Genomic DNA, 20857 nt, shown 5'->3' on the forward strand with positions numbered 1-20857 from the left:
CTTAGAATAGAAGCAGCGTGACTCGGAACATGTCAAATTTGAAAAGTAATTGAAGCAACAACCTCTTTATGTGAGCGATCTCAGTGCTTTTAATGTAAAGATGACATTTAGTGATGCTTTTATCAATTCACACTGAATGTTCAGAGTTGTAAGAAAAAGCACTTCCACAGAAAGGGCACTTCAGGGCGTATTACACGCAGTTGCACCTTATCTCTGCACATATGGCTAATGACCTCCGAGAAACCTGATGGATATTTAGCATTGCCTGGTTTCACCTTCTTAGGTTTAATCACATGGAAGAGGGAAAAAGCTCCGATAACATCTCACACACGGAGCAAAGCCACGGCCACTGCCAGGCATGGCAATAAATACAAATCATTCACATAAAGACGCTCATCTCACACAGGCTCTGAATGACAAGGCTGATCCATATGGTTGCAGGGTTTGGATATAGAGGATGTGTGGTGCAGAGAATAGTCCCACGTTTCAGCCCGAAAATATATAAAGATTTAGCTTTCGGGAGAAAAATAGATCGAAGGATTTAGTCTCTTCTGAATGTGTAATGGAAAATACATTCAGGATTGTTAAAAGGCCAGTAAAAGCCAGTCTAGAGCTAACACACACACACACATTCACACAGACACACACACACACACACAGGTTTATGCGGCTATTTTTATTAGGACTTTGACTTTGCGTTGTCTAAGATTCATCATGGACAGCTTAACCACAACCTAATCCCTAACTTTAGCTAGAAGCACAGAAATGGCATTTTGACCTTATTAGGCTTTGGTCCCCACGAAGTGTACGGGTCCTGAATGCTACAGTATTGTGTTCTGGTCCAGTATTTATGAGATAGTAAAAGGTAACATAAACAAGTGTATACACACACACACACATACACACACACACACACACAGGTTTGTGCAGCTATCCTTATTTGGACTTTGCATTGACTTCCATTTATAGTAAAATATCAAAACTGTATCCCCAACCTTAACCTTGAGTAATTCCTTGTTGTGTGAGCAGCTATTGTCTTGACTATTTATGCTGACAGTAAGAACCAATCAAAAGACTGAATGACTTTAATATTTTCTAAGGCCAGACTCTCACAAGGCTCCAAAAATTATAACAGCTCTTTCATTTTTTGACTTTATTGACTTTCTTTATTGTGACAGCCATCTATCACACATCTATCATGCCTGGTTCAGATCAGGGAACATTTCTAATATGGAAAATAAACTCCTCTGCTGAAAGAAACACACATACACAGTACTGCTCTGATGCAAAATGACAAAATAAAACCCATTTACTGCACAAGTTTTTGTGGACGTGGCAGCACAGGGTAATTCCCAATGTGGTTATAGCATTAGTAAATGTTGAAGCTGTATATGTAAATGCTGTTTGAAAGAGATTAACCTGCATGACTCCCCTAAATCAAATTGGTTGGTACAGTGTTCTCATTATTTCCAGTGATGACTAAACACCACACAGCCTGAGAGGAAATTAGTGCCAGAGACAGCAGCAGACAGTAATTTGGCATAAACATTGGCATAAACATTAAAATAGATATCAAGTAAACAATACATTTCCATCACAGTTCATTTTACAAAAAAAACCTCTTAAATGCATCTCTTCAATATAAAATAGCTCCATCTAGTGGAAGATATCCTTCAAAATGTTCAAGAAACAGGCTGCTGGGATTTTAATATGGTGCTGGTTCTGCTCTATCTCCGTGTTTTTCTCTTATCATTGAAACAAATGATTATTGCTGCTTTTAGACTTAAATTGCCCACATTGGAAATCAAAACACTGTTTCACAGATAATGTTTGTTCTACTCAGGCGACGAAAATACTTTTTTGCATAAATGTGTTTTTCTCTTTTATCGTGAAGAAGAAATAACCCTGATGATGTCATGTCTTTTCAGGATTCAGTGTTTCTAGAGATTGACACATGCTGCACCAGGGACAAACCCACTCAGGATACATTGACATTGACTTTGACCATTATTGTTGCAGTATTCCTGTGGAGATTACACATCTGCATTTTATCTACTAAGATTGTGTTATGTGTGTCTTTGGGATCCAACCTAAGCCATTTAGTTTTTTTTAAACTGCATTGTCTATTAAGGCTTCACTTTTTATTCGAAATTCAAACATTTGAACATTTATGCGAATGTCCTGGAAAAGGAAGTATTCAAACTGTAATGACCCATTTGATAGAAATAGACAATCTAGAAGCGCATCAGACCGTCTGAATTAGTTTGCCTCCTGATCCAGCAGAGCGAAATCACTTCCAGTTTATGGTTCCAATATATTCAAACAAACTGTTGTGTCAACTTTGTTTGGACTTGATTTTGGGGTTAAAAAATAATTGTCCACGTTTGTGCTCACTCACAATCTGTTGTCTCTTTCTCTGCTCCTGCTGGTGCAAGTTAGTAATATATTACAATAAAAAACCCATTACTTCATAGCAATACTAGCAATAAACATTTTTACAGGTTACCTTTAAATATAACAGTTTTTTCATATAATATAGCGAGTGTAGACAGTTTTATAATATAGTAAAATAATATAGTATAATCATATAAAAAAATATATATTTCTATTTTAGAATATATATATATACATATATTTGAACATAAAAAACTTGAGAACTGACGCTGAGATAAAGAAATTATAGGTAAAAGGTAAATATTCAAAAATATACATATGGAATACAGCTATTACAAAGACAGTTAGTATGTGTATATATGTTGTACAAAATGTCAATCAGAAAATGTTCATATGATCATATCACTGAAGAATAACCTTATCTATTTTGTATTGGCTGTTGTGTGTCTGACCTTTGAATAACAATTACGCTGAACATTTAGGGGTTACACACAATCGAATCATGTCCAAATGGACGGATGGCTGTTGTGTTGCCTCTTCTCAGTTTCGCTCTCTGTTTGCTGGGAGGCATGGCGAGTGCAGAGCTACACTGGCAGCCTCTGAATGTCTGACCGGAGCAGACACCACTGAATTATTCCTCCCTAACCCGTCCTCACCTGTGCCTTTTAGCTCGGTTGCCGTCGCCGCTGACAGAGCTAGATGAACCTGCACCTTTTCATTTTCTACCTCAGCTGGGACAAAAAACCAATAGAAAAGATGGCAGTGGAGGAGCAGAAAGGCAAACAATGGACAGAGGGAAGGACATGAATGTAATTGCTATCCACTATATAGGAAAGCCCTTGAACAAGTATATCTCAGTGCTTTTTAAACTTCTCAACTGCGAGGCTGTGTCTCATATTCAAGCATGTGATTGCAGTCTGATACAGAAAAATATTCAATGTGCATTTTTTCAATCACTACAATAAAACATTATATCCATTTTGTATTTACTGTTCTAAACCCTTTGTGTCAGGTATCCTCTGGGAATACTCTTGCATACAGCGAGTGTTGTATTTCACATTAAAGGTTTGTTCAGGGGGAAAAGAAGAAGAAAGACAGAAATAGAAGTGGGCGATTAGATGTAGAGGCACCGACAGAGAAAATAAAGCTAACAGCACCAAACAGAAGGGTTCCCAATAGAAACATAAAGCGACAATCATCAGATATATTATAGCAATGTATCAAATGATAATGGAAAAGCAGGGTGACAATGTGAGAGGGCAAACTCAAAATGATGAACTTAAACTGTGACATCACTAGAATCTGCAGCTTGCCTCAGCTTTACAATGATTAATATTGTCAGTTTATGCAGCCCACATTTTACTGTTTTCATTCTCTCACTGTTCTCATCGGCTCATTCTCATCTCCACCAAGCTGCTGCTATCAGGAGAAAAAAAAAGTTCTGAAAACCCACTTTGCTCTGGCTGCTGACCGTTATTGACAATCTTAGGGAAATATCAGGCTACATGCTGAAATTCTCCTGAGGAGCTGGTGAAGACCAAACCTGGAGCTAAACGGAGAATGGACATCTGACTTACATCCCCCAGGTATACATGACTCAAAATCACTGCTATTACTTCTTACTACTACCGAATTGCCCCATAGAACAACAACAATAAAAGTGCTACTCTAGATGCACTGTATGTATGTATGAATGTGTGTGTGAATGGGTGAATGGCAAACTGTAGTGTAAAGCGCTTTTTGTGGTCTTCAAGACTAGAAAAGCGCTTTATAAATACAACCATCTACCATTTACTAAGTAAGTATATGTTTCTAAATACTGTGTAGCTGATGCATGATAAGTCTGCAGGAGATTCAAGTGGAGTTTCATAATGCTATTGCTAAAAGAGGTCGACAGTAATGAATATGTCATGAAAATTACAACCAATCTTTTAGTTAGTCAACTGCAAAAAAGATTTAAATATTTGTTTAAAGTTATAGGGTTGTTAATCCTGGAAAAGCTTGCAAGCGCAGGCTACTCTTGTGCAACCAATACATCCCAGCACAGCCCATCGGCCCACTCGTCAATGCTACACCCCTAAAACACCTGCACTGATTGACAACTGCTTTAAGATAACTTTTCCATAACTCTCTTGCTAACTTCTGGCTAAACTTGTGCTTGAGTGGCGTATGTCTCCCCTACTGAAGACAGTGAGAGCACGTACAGGGTGCGCACAAGCGGACAGGCCAGCCAATCATTTCATTTGGTCTGAATAAAGAGATTGGATTCTTACGAGACACCACTTTTTTTCCTGATGGCTATCAGGACATAAGGAGGATTTTACTGTTTGCATCGCCATTCGTCTGTCTGTTTGTCAGGAGGATAACTCAAATAACCACTGAATAGATTTCATGGGGCATGACCCAAGGAAGACCCCCATTATCATGCAGATAAATAGCCAGATCCAGGATTTGTTTTGTACTTTCTCTAAAGGTGCAGTGTGTAGAATTTAGTGACAACTAGAGGTGAAGTTTCATGTTGCAGCTGAATACTCCTCACCTCACCCTCCCCTTCCCAACATGAAGGAGAACATGTGGTGAACTTCAGTTGTCATATTAAGGTTTTAGTTTGTCCAGTTTGGACGACAGTAAAAAACATGGCAGCCTCCACAGAGAGGACCCCCCTCCATGTAAATATAAAGTCTTTAGATATAAAGAGCCCAAACCAGCCAATAGGGATACTCTTTTGGGTAGTTCTAGTGCCGGTCCCAAGCCCGGATAAATGGTGAGGGTTGCGTCAGGAAGGGCATCCGGCGTAAAACTTGTGCCAAAACAAACATGCGGATCACAAATAGGAGGGGTAGTGGATATATTGGCATATGATCCGCTGTGGCGACCCCGAAAAGGGAGCAGCCGAAAGATGATGAAGAAGAAGAAGATATAAAGAGCCCATTCTATGGTAGAGAAAACAACGATCCATACAATTTAAATGAAACACACACAGTGAACCTTTAACGTGGTGAGACTCAACACGCAGCCTTCTGGTTCCTATATTTCCTGAGAGATTATAGACGATTAACTGAATAACTACTGACTGACCATATCTGGTATGGCCACATTGTCTGGCTAATCGATTAAACACAAGTTTTGTCAGAGGCAGAATCGCATGAATATGGAGATAAATGCAATTACGTCAGTATTTCACATTGTGTTTTCAGTGAAGCGCGGCATGATAAGCTGCAGCACAGAGGGTTTTCCATAATAGTGACCTGGCTCACATGAAATTTTCATCAGCAGCTCTACAACTTCACCCCTCTGTCTCCAGGGGAATGTGCACATCTCCAGGGAGCACAGTTTGGCCTTTGTTCCACTTCAGAGTCTTATCTTGACAGTGTGTCTTAGAGATGTAGCAGTATTGTTTGTCATCTTTGTAACAACAATGATTTTCTCAGTTTCACCTTCACCTTCATCTCAGACAAGACTATATCTGGAATCTGTGATTAAGAACAACAGATATTTTAACATTTCAGAGAGACTCACTCAATCAGTTTGTTTGTACTGAGCTGTCTGATGACAAAGAAAAGCTGATTAGACTTTATAATACATTTAATTCATGCATTTATTTTGTGATGTGACATGATGTATGTGACCAGCACTTTCACTCAACTCCTCATTGTCATTCACGCACAATGATTACTGAAATAACGGAGACAATAAAGCCCAGAAATCACAACACTGTCCCCATTTTACTTCCCCATTGTGAGAAATAATGAAACTGAAATAGTGAAATCATGGCAAGAAGATATAGCAATTCTGACAGTCCATCGGGCGGATAATCACAATAACATTTGCACCCAACCCATACTGTATCAAAATGAATAAGAAAATAGCACTGACTGGCCTCTGTCATTTAAATCACAGGGATATGTTGAGAAATGTGCAGAATAAAAGATATCCACGTACATATATATATATATATATATATAGGCTATATATTCTTCTCTCTGAGGATTTCTCGGGAGGTGGTCTAATCTATGCTGACGTGAATGGGCACAGCCCAACCCCTGCTATAATATGAGGGGGGGAAAGTCCAAACGCAGACAGAGTGGAGAGTTGATCAGCGCGTTGGGTGCGCAGATTCATCAGGTGCGCGCCAGGAGCAAAGAACTCCGTGACGCACGACGGCACGACGGGAGAACGAACTAGCTCAAGAGATTTGTTTACTGGTGTGAGGAGTGAGGAGTAAGGTGTTTTCTTTTCGAGGGCTTGAGATAAAGACAACATGTGCAGGGGCGCTGATGGAGGCGCACCGGACCATAGACACCTGCTCTGAAAAGTGCGTGTCATGAAGCAGCCGTGGCGCACAGACCTTCCATAGGTCAACCTGCTGTCGTTGAAAGTTCATCTAAAAACAAGGGGAACAATGAACCTCTCCGAGTCTGTTTGGTTCTCGGACGAGTCGTGGAACCTCAGCACGGCGGAGGAGGACGACGAGAAACTTTTATTCGGCATCGGCACGGATAATTTCATCACGCTGCTGGTGTTCGGGCTCATCTTTACGCTCGGCGTGCTGGGTAACTCCATGGTGATCACCGTGCTGGCGCGCAGCAAACCGGGGAAACCGCGGAGCACCACCAACATCTTCATCCTCAACCTGAGCATCGCGGACCTCTCCTACCTGCTCTTCTGCATCCCCTTCCAGTCCACCATCTACATGATGCCGACGTGGGTCCTGGGCGCGTTCATCTGCAAGTTCATCCACTATTTCTTCACCGTGTCCATGCTGGTGAGCATCTTCACGCTGTCTGCCATGTCCGTGGACCGGTACATTGCCATCGTGCACTCCAGAAAGTCCTCCTCCATCCGAGTGGCGAGGCACGCGCTGATCGGAGTGGTGGTGATTTGGATACTCTCCCTGGCCATGGCAGCGCCCGTCATGTACTACCAGAACATTTTCCCCAGGGAGAATCACACCTACTGCTGGGAAGAGTGGCCAGGTCTCAACCAGAAGAAAGTCTACGTGGTGTGCACGTTCGTGTTTGGTTATGTGCTGCCTCTGCTGCTGATTTCCTTCTGTTATGCAAAGGTAAGAACATCTCATCACAAAGGGTCATGTTTCAATTGTGGAAAAGATTGAACCATCAAAAATAAATATTTAACCTTTATTTTCTAACTTACAGGTTTTAAATCATTTGCACAAAAAACTAAGAAACATGTCCAAAAAGTCAGAGGCATCAAAGAAAAAGGTATGTATCGTTCCAGTCTTTATGGGGGTGGGGGGTGTATTGTGACTGTCAACAGTTAAACACTGAATCAATACTAAATAACAGATGAGGAGAGGATGATGGTGTTTTGTTACCTGTTGAATAACTGCAGAATTACATCATATGGCTTCCATTACCATGGTGATAATGAAAATGTTACTAATGGTGAATGGTGTGTATCTTTATGTAAATCTTTAAAAAAGGGCACTCAAGCCTTTACTGATTTACCCCTTATCTCTCCAGATCAGTGGATTTCATGGCTCACAAAACATATGACATATGGTCGATTCACAGCAGAGGTCGGTTTTCCTGACCTTTAGAAAGATACAGTATATATCACTCTAACCGTGATGATAACCAGGCTTTCAGTACCATTCATGGTACCAATATCCTCAACAGGCATCTGGGAAAAAGACTATCTTCAAAATCTAGTCATACTTAATATAACTGAACACACTCTCACAGGTGATCTGGTCTTCATTATTCTTGGAGGAGGTAATTTAGCGCTGCAGAGAGCCAGTTATCTGCAGTTGCCCGCTTAATTGCCGATATGTCAGTCAGTCTATCCATTGTTCTTCACGGCTGGTCAGTTTAGCAGCCACAGCCCAGATAATTGCCTTGTGCTATGAAGCCAGGACTAAATGGGTCAGACTGGAGGGGAAGGGTGGATGAGAATAAAAGTGTGCTTTGATGAACACCTACGTCCGATGCTGTAAGGCACGGGGCTCGAAACAAACGGCGGAAGGAGATCTCATGACTCTCACATACTCTGATGATTTACTGTGCAGAACACTGATGGAGAACACACAGAGGGGGCATGACACTGACAGCTCTGTGAGAAACTGTCAGCAAACAGTTCATTAAACTCTGACTGTAAGATATATTATACATTTCCGTAGGGCAGCAACTGTTTAACTAGTGTCACAGCAGATGAATCAGTTTGCTGGCGACTAAGGAATCAGCTAGTTCAACTCTGAGAAACATACACACTGGTGCAATCAGTTCAATCGACAGTCACATTTCCTTTTTTGAATGAACACACAGGCGTGCTGTTGTGACCAAATTGGTGTTTCCCTGGCAGCATATCTAGTTTGTCCTGTGCGTGTGAAGAAAAGTGTTTCATGATAAAAAATAAAAGATCAATGCAGCCGACTGGTACTTATAGAATCAATAGGACATGGAATATGAATGCGCAATGAGAAGCGAATAGATCATATTAGCTTAGCTTAGCACAAAGCGCTTATAAAGTTAAAAATTCAGCATTATATGAAAACCACCCCCCAAAGATATTTCACTTCCTCGCATGGTGTGAAATCAATACAGAGGGGCTGCCGGGCAAAACACATTTTTGAAAGGAGACACATTTTTCACCTGTTACACTGGAGGTCTCTCAATGACTCAACTCACCGGCTGCCTTCCCCTCAGTCTAACTGAGAGGCTGTACATATAACCTGGCCGTTGCAGCGTGTGTGTCCTGTGCTCAAACCAGCACAATACAATTGTGTTGCTGGTGCATTAGGACAGGCACTGCACTAGTGTTGTACAATAACAGCTTTAACTGGGGGTTATGGCTACTATACACTATATCTTCAGAATGGGAAGAACAGAATCATACACCATTATTCTGACTCAATCACATGCACCATTTCAATTGCCTAAATTCTCTCCCATTTGTCCCAAATGTAAGACGACCACAATTATGAGACAGTCCCCCTTTTCCAAAATGTGCTTTGAGAAATGCATTTTTGAGGCTAGGAAACACTTTGACACTCATCCGTCTGTTGGGAAGGTTTCCCTGAGGTTATATTAATCCAAGGAGAGGAGAGTCATCTGTGCTAAAGCAATTTTCTCTTTTCCCATGGAAGTGCTCAAAATGATTTCACAGACAGAATCTTTTTTTTGATCTCGTCATCCTTGACGACTGCATTTTTGCTGCTCGGTGGAGTTTCTCCGTGGTTCATTTCGGCAGCAAGGCTCTCCAGAGATGCTGTGAACAGTTTTATTCATCTAGCCATCTATTTTCTTCTACTTATGCGAGTTCAGGTCATGGCGGCAGAAGGCTAAGCATTCAATGACTATTCCGAATGTCCTGCTGGGGGATCCAGCGTTGTTCCCTGGCCAGATGGGATATAAAGTCCCTCTGGAGGCATCTCAAACAAATGCCCCAACCACCTCAGCTGGCTCCATCCACTCTGGATGTCTGAACTCCTGACCCCATCTATAAGGCTGACTTCTGCCTCCTTATGAACAAAGTTTATTTTGGCTGCTTGTATCCATGATATTCTTTTTGTCGCTACCATAGTCTACATGAAAGTCGTAATAGAAACAAACTGGTGGATCGAAAGCTCCTTCTTTACTAACAAAATTCACCTTGCTGCAGACACATGGCAGCATCACACAAGCTTTGAGACACTCCTGCAGATTAATCAAACATTTGATTAGCTTGTATAAACAAGCTTGAAAACACTTGTTAGCACAGTGACATTAAAGCAACAAACAACCCATAATTCAGCAGTCACAATAGAAGACACTCTCTAGATTCAAAAATAATACCTGAAGCTGACAACAAGACAACCCTAGTTTCTCAATCGTAATTTCCAGAAAAAAGTTTTGTATTCAGGCCAATATACATTTGCTATGTTTATGTATTTAAAAAAATATTTATTCAAATACAATACGTACATTAGTGTTAACATTTGTTTTTTATTTTGACATACCTGACAGCTATTGAGACCTTGCAGCCGTTTTGCCAGAGGTTTGTTCTTTTCACCAAGTGGGGGATATTGTAGCTGTCTGAAATCCTCAAAGTCCAAAGTTGTTTTCAGAAGGGGACTCCAGAGAATATCCACACAGTGGGGGTCTACGCTGAGTTTGACTTTGGCAGCAGAGACCACATGTTTTTGTTTACCGCACAAGTTGGCCCTGATCAACAAAGCCTATCAAATCTCCTTATCTTTGCAAGTTAAAATCTTTCTTGGTCTCTTCTACATTATCATACATCTCATTCATTGAGATATTTGTTTTCTTTTAGTATTTTTTTTTACACCCTCTCACTTGCTGTGAGTCCTCAGGATAATCTCCTGATCTATTCTCCTATGAGCTCACAGAGATATTATCCTGAGTTTTTACTAGGAAGTGGCAGGAAAAGGTCCAGAGAATTTCCGCAGTAACTGACTCTGGCATTTGCATTCTCGCATATCGCCCCTCCAGATGCTTTCAGCAGATTATCCAGAGTTCTGTGCATGGTTAAAAGCAGCTGGAAGGACTTGAGGTGAATATTTAATCTAAATAGTTTGCAGTTATTATGCTCAGGATGATATATATACATATATATATATATATCATCCTGAGCATAATATATATATATGTAAATGCAGCATAAGTGCAGGACAAGTTCTTGTCTTTATCTATGTGCAAGAAAGGGAATAAGCATGTCTTCCAAAAGTATTACTTTAAACCATAAATACAAGATCTCAAAGGACAATAAGGAATTTACCAGCTTTCAGCATCAGTTGAGGTCATGTTTGCTAACAAATAAACAGTTCACAGTTGGCTTAAAAATGTGCTTGGTGGAAAGTGGACGGAATTTGTTCAAAACGTTTTTCATCAATAGTTTGTATGGTAACGTGCAGCTGTACTGCTGTGCTGCAGCAAAACATCAGGCCTGTGAAACATAATGTGACAGACAGCTGGGAAGAGCAAGGTTCCTCCCACACTGCTGTTGTGAAATATATGTTGGCAGGTTTCTTTTTTAAATCACCCGCTTACACACAGAGTGAGAATCACACAGCCTTCAAGAGTCAAATGAGACACTGGCCAAATGTCCAAAGAAAATAGTAAATCTTCTTTAAGCATTCTCGTCTTTGTGCAATAATGTGACAAATCTGTTTCTAATAAATCTCTTAACCCCTCTGGTTTTTTGCCGTGTTGAGATAAAGATAATCTGAAATATTGTTTATAGGCCTCATTCTCTGTGGCTCTTGCTTCATGTTCTTGGGAAAACCAGAGTCGAGGGATTTCATTTTTCTTGGCAAACAATTATGTTTTTAATGGATTCTCAGTGCTGAACCAGAGGTTAAGAAGCCGGTAATTAGCACTGTAGCCTGATGAGTTTTCTCTCAATTATATTAGTAAGGCATTCAGAAAAGAGTAACAGCGGTGGGTAATTGTAAAAAAGAATATTTGGCCAAGTCGTGTTCAGATTGAAATTAGACAGCTAAAGCATCACAAACCAAACTGTGGACAGTGTGGCATTATATTTATTAACAATTGTTAAACAATTACATGTCACTGTCCTAACTGAATGAATAGTTCATTCTTTAAATCAAATGTATTTTCGCTATATTCAGTTTGTAACATTTCCTCTGCTTTTAGCTTCATAAATACAAAACACAGCCATACAATGGTTTAACTGCCGACAAGCTGGATGGTCGTGTTTTCTTAATAAATACTAAATAATAATTCCAATTAAATCATGATGGTTCTTGAAGTGATACATGAGACAAACATAAATCCATGTTTCAATCATGATTCCCACATAATCTTCCACATTTCAAGGTTAAATTGCTGCATTTATACATCTCATTGCACTTGACTAGAGAATTGCTGCCACCAACTGTTGATCACGATGAACTAAACCCACAATATTCACACCAGAGCAGTGGATGGAAAGGCATCGTGATACGTGTTAAAAAACAATTTCAAATGTTGTTTTTAATCTACTAAGGAGACAAGACCAGCTTTGAATTTCATTTCTTCAGTACATTGTATTCACATTAACACACTGCAACACTGTTAAAACGTTACATAAGATAGAACTGTTTCGAGACCATCCAGCTGTGTGTGACCAGTGAGGGTTGCAAGAAGAGACAGTGTGGCTGCAGGGACGGGGTTGAAAGGCACAGATTTGATTTGTCTATTTATTATTATTTCATCAGCTATTCCTTCCTGTGGTGATGCTGCTGTTTTCATAAGCCTGACTTATGGCTGTCAGGGGGTTGAGGTGAGAATATTAATGTTTTATGGAGGCTAGCCAAACAAAGCAAGGCTGTCAACATACAGCTACATACAAAACTGTGGGAAACCTGTGCCTAGTTCCTGTGCATGTTTGTGTTTGTGTGTGTGTGTGTGTGTGTGTGTGTGTGTGTGTGTGTGTGAGCACTCTTGTGCATAGTGTTGGGCTGATATTTCAGGTCAATATTGACCTTTCATTTCAGATTGGACACGGCCCACTTGGTGATGTTTATTTCTGATTTGATTGATGATGTGTAGTTTCATTACAAATTTATTGTATAAAAGATCAATACTGCACTGGACAATAAATCGTTACATCACACTGTATAAACATTTGCACCGACATGCTATCATTAATGCTCTTCTCATCAGTGGAAAGTTTGAGGTTACAACTGTACTTACAGTTATTTTTTTTTTATCTGAGTCAAAAAGTGTTTCTGAAAAAAAATCTCATTACAAAAATCCAATACAACCCCAGTAACCTGCTAGTCCTTTTGCAATATTGACTTTCCTTGGTGCTCATGCCATTTAAATCTCAGTTAATTGTTTTTTTTCTTTCTTTTTTCTTTTTAACAAATCCAAACCTCTTAGCAAACAACTGGGTTGCTACACAACCCGCCAAGAAAATAAGATAAGTGCAGCTTTAAAAGAGAATAAAAGAGTGTTTTCACCTTGCTTTTGTTGTTTGTTTGTTTTTTTGTTAGCAGAATTGCACAAACTATAGTGGACAGATTACCAAGAGACTTGGTAGATGGATTCAGTATGAGTCAGAGAACATGTCATTACATTTTGGTGGAGATACAGATCAGGGGGCAGATTCAGGAATTTATCCACTTTATTTTTCAACATTTTCTTCATGGAATAATAATGAATCTTACTGAAAAATATCAGAGATGTTAAGGGGACTGATATTTATAAGTGTGTGTAATTTGAAGCAGATCCGTACAAAAATCTGGATCTAATGAATTTGAAAATGGTTTTATAAGCTGACTGTTGAGGTATGCCATTCTAGTTTTTGCATATGAATGCATTAAACATGTCTTATGCTGTGTTTTTCATTCTGTCTGTCTTCTACATATCACTTTGCACTTGTTGACTGTCACACACTCAAATTTCTAAACACTGACATGTGTTGTAATGTTTTATTTATCATTTATAACCTTCCTAAAGCAAAAGTACAGAAAAAAGCAGCAAACCAAGTTAATGTCTAAAGGCTTCTCCATATTTATTTTCAATGATGGGAGCTAATTGGTTCTGGAATTAATCCTCTTACTATCAACAAAGGCAGTGGAGCTGCCCAGCAGATCAGGCAGCATATAATTAGGTTTTTTTTTTCTTTTTAATGACCACACTTTGGAGCTGTAGCCTTTGGCTTAACTGATGTAGTCGTGGCCAAACTAACAGAGTAACATCCACCACTTTCCATTTAGGCACTACCTGAAATTGGTTTGCCATAATTGTCACATGGAGTTCTCACATTTTCCTAAAATATATCTGGACATTAACTTAGTGTTTGAAACCTAAGAGAGGGAATGTGTGAATAAGTATGATTCTGTTTAACTATATAGTGAGCTGAAGGTAATAACTTCTACGTAGTTAGGTGCAACTCACCAGACATTGTCCTCTGATAAACTTGTAGACAAAGTGGCATCAGTGGCTAATTAGATTGAATATTTGTGAAGTCATTATCATGCGTGTGCTTAGGTGTGCTAACATGTGACCTTATTCATGTCTATAGCCTCAGAATTGTCTTGTCATTGTCCTTGTTCAGGCAGCTCGATGTCCTCTGTTTGCATTCCTGCCATAAACACATACTGTAAATCCTCAAGGCCCAACAAGAAGCTTCAATACAGAGTCCTTGTGGGCCTGAAGTGCTCCACGAGCAAATAAATAAGAGGCATGAACTTTGCTCAGATATAATGGTCATCTTTACATTTACAGGATTTTAGCTGGATCTGCTGAGAAACAAGGCGATTAGCTAATATGATTTCAGTGGTTTCAGTGGTTTCAGTGATTCAGTAGTACAGATTTTATGAGACCCTCAACAATTACGAAATTGCATGCTAATTGGTCTACAGTTCAGATTCTGTGGGTTCAAGCAGGAAGTGCAGAACCACTAATATTGATGTCATTGTTTTAAAGCTGCACTAGTCAATATTTTTTGATTAACAATTGAAATAAAGTAAAGTGCTCTTATTAACAAACCTGCATAGAAGTATTTGCGAAGTGCGCAGGTCATTTCGGCGGGAAGCAGTTTTGTCTCTTTTAGCTCATTGTCTTTATTTTTTAAGGAAGTTATGTTTCCAAATGCACACATAGCTGTTTTCAGTTGGATGAAAACAAAAACACTCAGGCAGCAGATGGACATGTGTAAATAAACCCATAGTTATATGATAACGTGATAAATGTTTCACCCTAAATAAATCGACTCTTGCAACATTTGTGCGACCCTGGAAAATACCAACGTAACATAGTGTAGATGATGCACCATGAATATCACATTGTTAACTCGCAAGTGAGCTTAAACCTTAACTTCTCACTCTGTCCATTCAGTGAACTCTGAATTAATTCATCCTGAAAATTAAGTGACAGTAACAAAAATGAAGTGATTCATTTGATTCAGTTGTAAAAAGGTACATTATTAGGATTGCTATATATCACACGAGATGGAATAAAAATACAAATCTATCATAATCTAACAGCCACAACAGAATAGGAACAAAGAAAAGTGCTCTAAGGCACCAACCACCCAAAACCTTACTCTATTATTTGATTTTGACAAACACTAACACCTGTATTCTTGAAGGCATGGACTAAATCTCTCTCCTTTCTTTCGCTTACTCATTGATTCCCAGACGGCTCAGACGGTGTTGGTGGTGGTGGTGGTGTTCTGCCTCTCTTGGCTCCCTCATCACGTCGTCCACCTCTGGGTGGTGTTTGGGACCTTCCCGCTGAACCAGGCCTCCTTTGTGTTACGGGTGGCCGCCCACTGCCTGGCGTACAGCAACTCATCTGTCAACCCGGTCATCTACGCCTTCCTGTCGGAGAACTTCAGGAAGGCTTACAAGCAGGTGTTCAAATGCCAGATCGGTACCAGTGACTCCCCGCTCAACGACATTAAGGAGATCCGCAGCAAAGCGGAAACGCCGCCCTCGACTAACTGCACCAACGTTTGACTGACAAGGTGTGGAAGGTGATAAGAAAACGAACGTAAGGCAGCGGTCACACTGGGAATCAGTGGAAACTAAAAGTGACGTGAGGTTGTGTGGATGTTTGTTCAATGAGGGTAGGTGTAGTTGCTTAGATTGGTGGTAGAGTGGTACACCTGTACTGTTCCACATAAGTGCTGTTCTTTATACCTGAAGCGATGAAGCCACACACAACATGACTACTGATCAGTCTGTTTCCTGCAGCTCTTCACGGCATTAAAACCTGCGGCCTCTGAAACTCAGGAAAATCTGGAGAGACAATCTGAAGAGAAAATCATAATGATTGCAGCCAATATGTGCATGACTCTGTATAGTATATTTACAAGCCAATTCATCAAAATGGCCCTCTCTGATTTTGAAAGTATTAGAAATTTCAAAAATTGAAGGTGACGTTTCTGTCTAAAGAACAGTGCTGGGCATTTTACAGAACTATGATCACTCTTCAGGAATCAATAAGGGATAAGTAATTACAGCATTTATTAATCCCAGTAACACCCTGTGGGCTGATTACCAGTCTTTTCAGGATTCAGATGATGGTTCATATTTGTATATACATATTCCACTCTGTGCATTCAGTGGAAAAACACATCTGAGCTGTCAGCTTGGTTAGCTCAAAGCTTAATGATAAAACATTAAAACGCATAAAAATGAATGTTATATTTTTGTTGACACATACATTATATAAAACGTTTCCAACAAACCCAGGGAAATCCTTAAATTTGAGTCTAGTTAAGAGGAGGTTTCATTTTGGCCACCGTTAAATCGTCTCTGCTGTAACGTCCAAGACAAACAGGAAGGAAAACGCACTGCTAGCCAGTTGGCTGTTTTATCTTTCCACTGTTTGTATCAGTCGCTCGTAAATCAGTTATTCATTGCAATTTGCTGCGTAACTTGAATAGACTTTATACTATTAACAAAGCTGTCTAGCTGTTGACTTAATAGAAATACATTAATAAATTCGGGGATAAATAAAGACAATAACATGACTACCTTGTAAAACCATGAAGCTTCTTTTTACCCTGTTTGTTCTGGAAAAAAAAAAGGTAAAGGGCTTTTTACAGAGAAGATTACAATACATGTAGACTATAAACCCCAGTGCAGACTTGTTGCATAGCTGAGTTGCTTTAACAATCATCATTCATTTCCTCAGCAGTTTTCTTTGGCAAACAGAAACCACAGATGATGTCTTCTCTGCAAAACATTTCCACCAGGTTCCTGTGCTCTCTAAAACATGCCCCTGTCCCCTGTTTGGAACACAACATTGTGAAATGACCACGGATGTTAAGCTGTGTTCTCCTATTTTCAGGAAATTGAATTTTGAAAAGAGTCAGTCTATATATGTGAATGTGTGTCCATCAGGCAATTTGCCATCAAAGGTGATGCTGCACTGGCCTATTTTCTGCTGATGCTTGATCATTACACCTTTGTCATCGCAATATGCAGCATGCTAAAATAATTTGACATGCCTTCTCTGGCAGACAGAGCAGCTGTGTCAAGGCACATCCACCTGGCCTTCCCAACATGTGTGCTCTCCTCCATGGTATGAATGCACATATGACACTTGTTGTATGAACGCTCTTGTTTGTTCTGCCGGTTAACCAGGTTTTCACAAACCAGGGAATTCAAGCATGACATTAATCACATGGAGAAAATAGTGAAATTTAGGTAAATTATCTGAAAGCTGGCAAGCTAAGCCAGACACCTCCGTGAAAGTCCCCCTGCCCATTATGAAACAACATGTAGCAAGTACATGAATACATGTAGAATTATATTGTTATTCTAATTAATATCAACATATTATTTATTTATTTACAATTGAAATTACTAAAGAACTTGATTTCAATAATAGCAAAGCAATTTAACGTGACTCCTACAACAGGCCTGGACCACTCAACAATAGTGTTTGTACCTGGAAGAAAATTTTAAATAGGAGAAAATTGGTGAATGCAGGTCATACACCACAAATACGTTCATAGTCATTGTTTGGAGCTACACACAGCATCAGCAATAACTGATAACAATACTTTTTTCAATTTATGGATAATTTAAATGCAGAAGACGCAATGTGTGGGTAACAAAAGGGATGTGTTAGTAGTAGGCCTAATTGAATACATGTGTTTGGAAAACTGCCCAACACCGCCAGAGAAAGGTTGTCACTGTAGATACAGATAAAATATCATTGTCATTAATTACACCCAGTATGAATAAAGTCTGTACTTTAAACAGCAAATGTAATGGACACTGTTGCTGATATGTACATTTGCCTGTGTCTATCTTAGTTTTTGATGCTATTTGAACAGTTTTCACATTGTGCTGTGCTGTATGACTGAGCCAGGCTGTTGGACATATAAAGCTCCATGCTTGCTCCGTGTCTGGTAGCCATGTTTCTAACCTATGTGATGTGCCAAGCCTCCACAAAGCAGCTTTACCTCAGTATACTCAAACAAACCATTCGAATGAAACAATGAGACCTTTAACTTGGACCTACAGTATTTTATATGTATCTCTGACATTGTGGACTTGAAGGAATGTGTTGCATCTTGCATTCGCTTACATCGCAAAGTAACCGAAGCGTGGATTCTCAGCCTGAGGTTACGCAACCATGCACTGTTGAAGGGGGGCGAGTCTGCGGCAACTCCCTGCAGCAGCTGATGTGAGTGACTTCGTCCTTAGAGGTGGAACTAATCAGTGTAATCAGCAGACTCTCATCCTCCCTGCCTGTGAGGATCAGGGCACAAGAGGTGCAGTCGATGACTGTGCTCGCCATAGTGCCGAGATGGTGATGTTCTGAGGAATTTCATGTTTCAAAAAAAAAGGAAGAGCATGGAAACCTAATCCAGGAGGTTTAAAGTGAAGGACACAGCTTTTTGTTGGTGTGATTATGTCAGCCACATTTTGCTAAATAGAATTTCTCATCAAATGATACAGAAAGGGAAGACCACATAACATGATTTGAAGAGCACGTGAACACAAAATGACTTTTTCAGCAGAATGCATGTTTTTTTTAATACTTTATATTACAGCCCACAAATGACAATTTAACTATTTAGTAAATACCAATAGATAGTATATATCAATAGTCATATGAATACAAAGGCAAATATTTAATTACAGGCTAATTTGTTACCATCCTATTCCCTTTATGATGTGGGTGCATATGAATAAAAGGATTATATTTTAATTTGCAGGCGGTATCTTCAAGTGGTAACCTTTAATCCTGCAAAGAAACCTTTCTGTACATTTGTTCAGCTTTTATGGCTGACCATGACATAACTCTTAATGACATCCAAGTCATTGAGGCTGTGCGAGGACACAAACACACGGAGGACATGCAATAAATGCTCCTGTAGGCTTATCCTTGTTGGATCTGCATTTCATTTGACAGTTTTTATTTATTTATTCACTCTGTTGACAGTGCCTGTACAGATTGTCAGTGCTTTATGCGTTATATCAAAGTTGTCCTGTTGTGTGCTTACTATTCTGTAATATTTTCTGTTTTATTTCAGAAGTGAAATCAAGGGATTTCCCAGAATTATATATGTTCTTGTGCTTGACATGAGTGAGAAACAACTGAGGCCCTCTGAAGTACTACATATCTGGATGGTATTTTGAAATATATCCAGGCTTTTGATTGTCTATATGCAATGCAAATACTAAATGATTATAATAAACTCTGTGGCATTTGAGTGAAGAAATATTTGTATTTCATAAAAAGCAACCAACTAACATGGAGGAGGTGGGGTTTAAGTTCTACACTGCAGATACACTGACTTTTAGGGAGCTGCCATGTCGTCCATCTTTATATACATTCTATGGTCTCGTCTCACAAATGTCTCACTGAGGACTTCCCTTCTACAGAATGTCTTCAGATTTAACTCTCACCTCCCACGATGTCACAGAGAGCTGTGGCCAGAAAAAAAAGAAAATCGCAGTGTAGGTTCCCACACACCAGTGGAGCACTCTTCCTGGCATCATATCAACTCAGTGGTCCCTAAGAGGTCTGGTGAAACACTCTGTCTTCCCATGATGCATTGTACTTTAAATATGTAGCAAGAAGGGGCCTCTCGTCAGGGAAAATAATTGCCATGAATAAAATAGACAAAAACATTTAGATACTTTTGGAGCAGTGGTATCTACGGTGCTCAAATGACATGAAATCACACAAGGGACATTGTGGAAAAACAAGAATTAGAGAGGACTGGTGCAGTTCTGTAGAAAGGGCTTTTTGCTTGGCCTGGGAAATGATGGTTGCAACTTTCTTTCTGAAAATGTAAAACCTGCAGTAATTGAGCCGCTACACGTAAATACCTGCTGCTGAACTCAATCCATGGAACGCTAAAGCTGCACCACCGCTGCTGCACAAAGAGCTGTTCACCAGTTTTTTCAAAGTTCAGTGAAGCTCAGCTAAGTACACAGAACCTGTAAGTGGAGAATCAGCTGAAGTTATGAATGTGCCTGATGTTGTGAAAGTGCTGTTGTCTAAATGGACAATTAGGTTAACGAGTACGCTGCTACAGATCACCGGTCGCCTATTTGCTCAAAGTTTATTACAGTTTTTTTGGATTGCTTACACACTAAAATTAAAAGTAGTACACTATTAGCAAAACCTTACACTCAAGAAGCAAAACATCAGCCCATATTTGCACAACTATAAGCACATTGTCAACCTCACACTTGTTGCAAAACTCTACACACAGTGATTTGCAAAACACTAAACACACTTAACATACATTCCACACAAAAATCTATCATGAAGTCACGTCCTTGCAATACCAAAGCACTGACTGTCAAATTGCCACACCGTCCAACCAATTGGTTCAACACAGTCATCAGGTGTGCAAACACTTGTTTGCTTAATTGTAGACACAACAATCAGGTGTGTAAGCACTATAAAAAGCAGTAGGTGAGTTCATCGTTCTCCAAGCACAATGGAAAGAGTCAGAGAAAGAGTAAGATGAGGAGGAGGACGAGGAGGAGGAGGAAGAGGAAGAAGAAGAG

General features: G+C 39.7%; 1 protein-coding gene across 1 annotated transcript; it reads left to right on the forward strand.

The window, feature by feature from the left end:
• Positions 1 to 6275: 6275 nt before the first annotated feature.
• Positions 6276 to 19545, forward strand: LOC109632070 (galanin receptor type 1). Its single transcript, XM_020091183.2, has 3 exons — positions 6276 to 7459; positions 7554 to 7619; positions 15506 to 19545. Exons 1-3 carry the CDS (start codon positions 6797 to 6799, stop codon positions 15824 to 15826), a joined length of 1050 nt encoding a protein of 349 aa, XP_019946742.1. The 5' UTR covers positions 6276 to 6796; the 3' UTR covers positions 15827 to 19545.
• Positions 19546 to 20857: the final 1312 nt, after the last annotated feature.

This window comes from Paralichthys olivaceus, chromosome 13, assembly GCF_024713975.1.
Source record: "Paralichthys olivaceus isolate ysfri-2021 chromosome 13, ASM2471397v2, whole genome shotgun sequence".
Classification (NCBI taxonomy): domain Eukaryota; kingdom Metazoa; phylum Chordata; class Actinopteri; order Pleuronectiformes; family Paralichthyidae; genus Paralichthys; species Paralichthys olivaceus.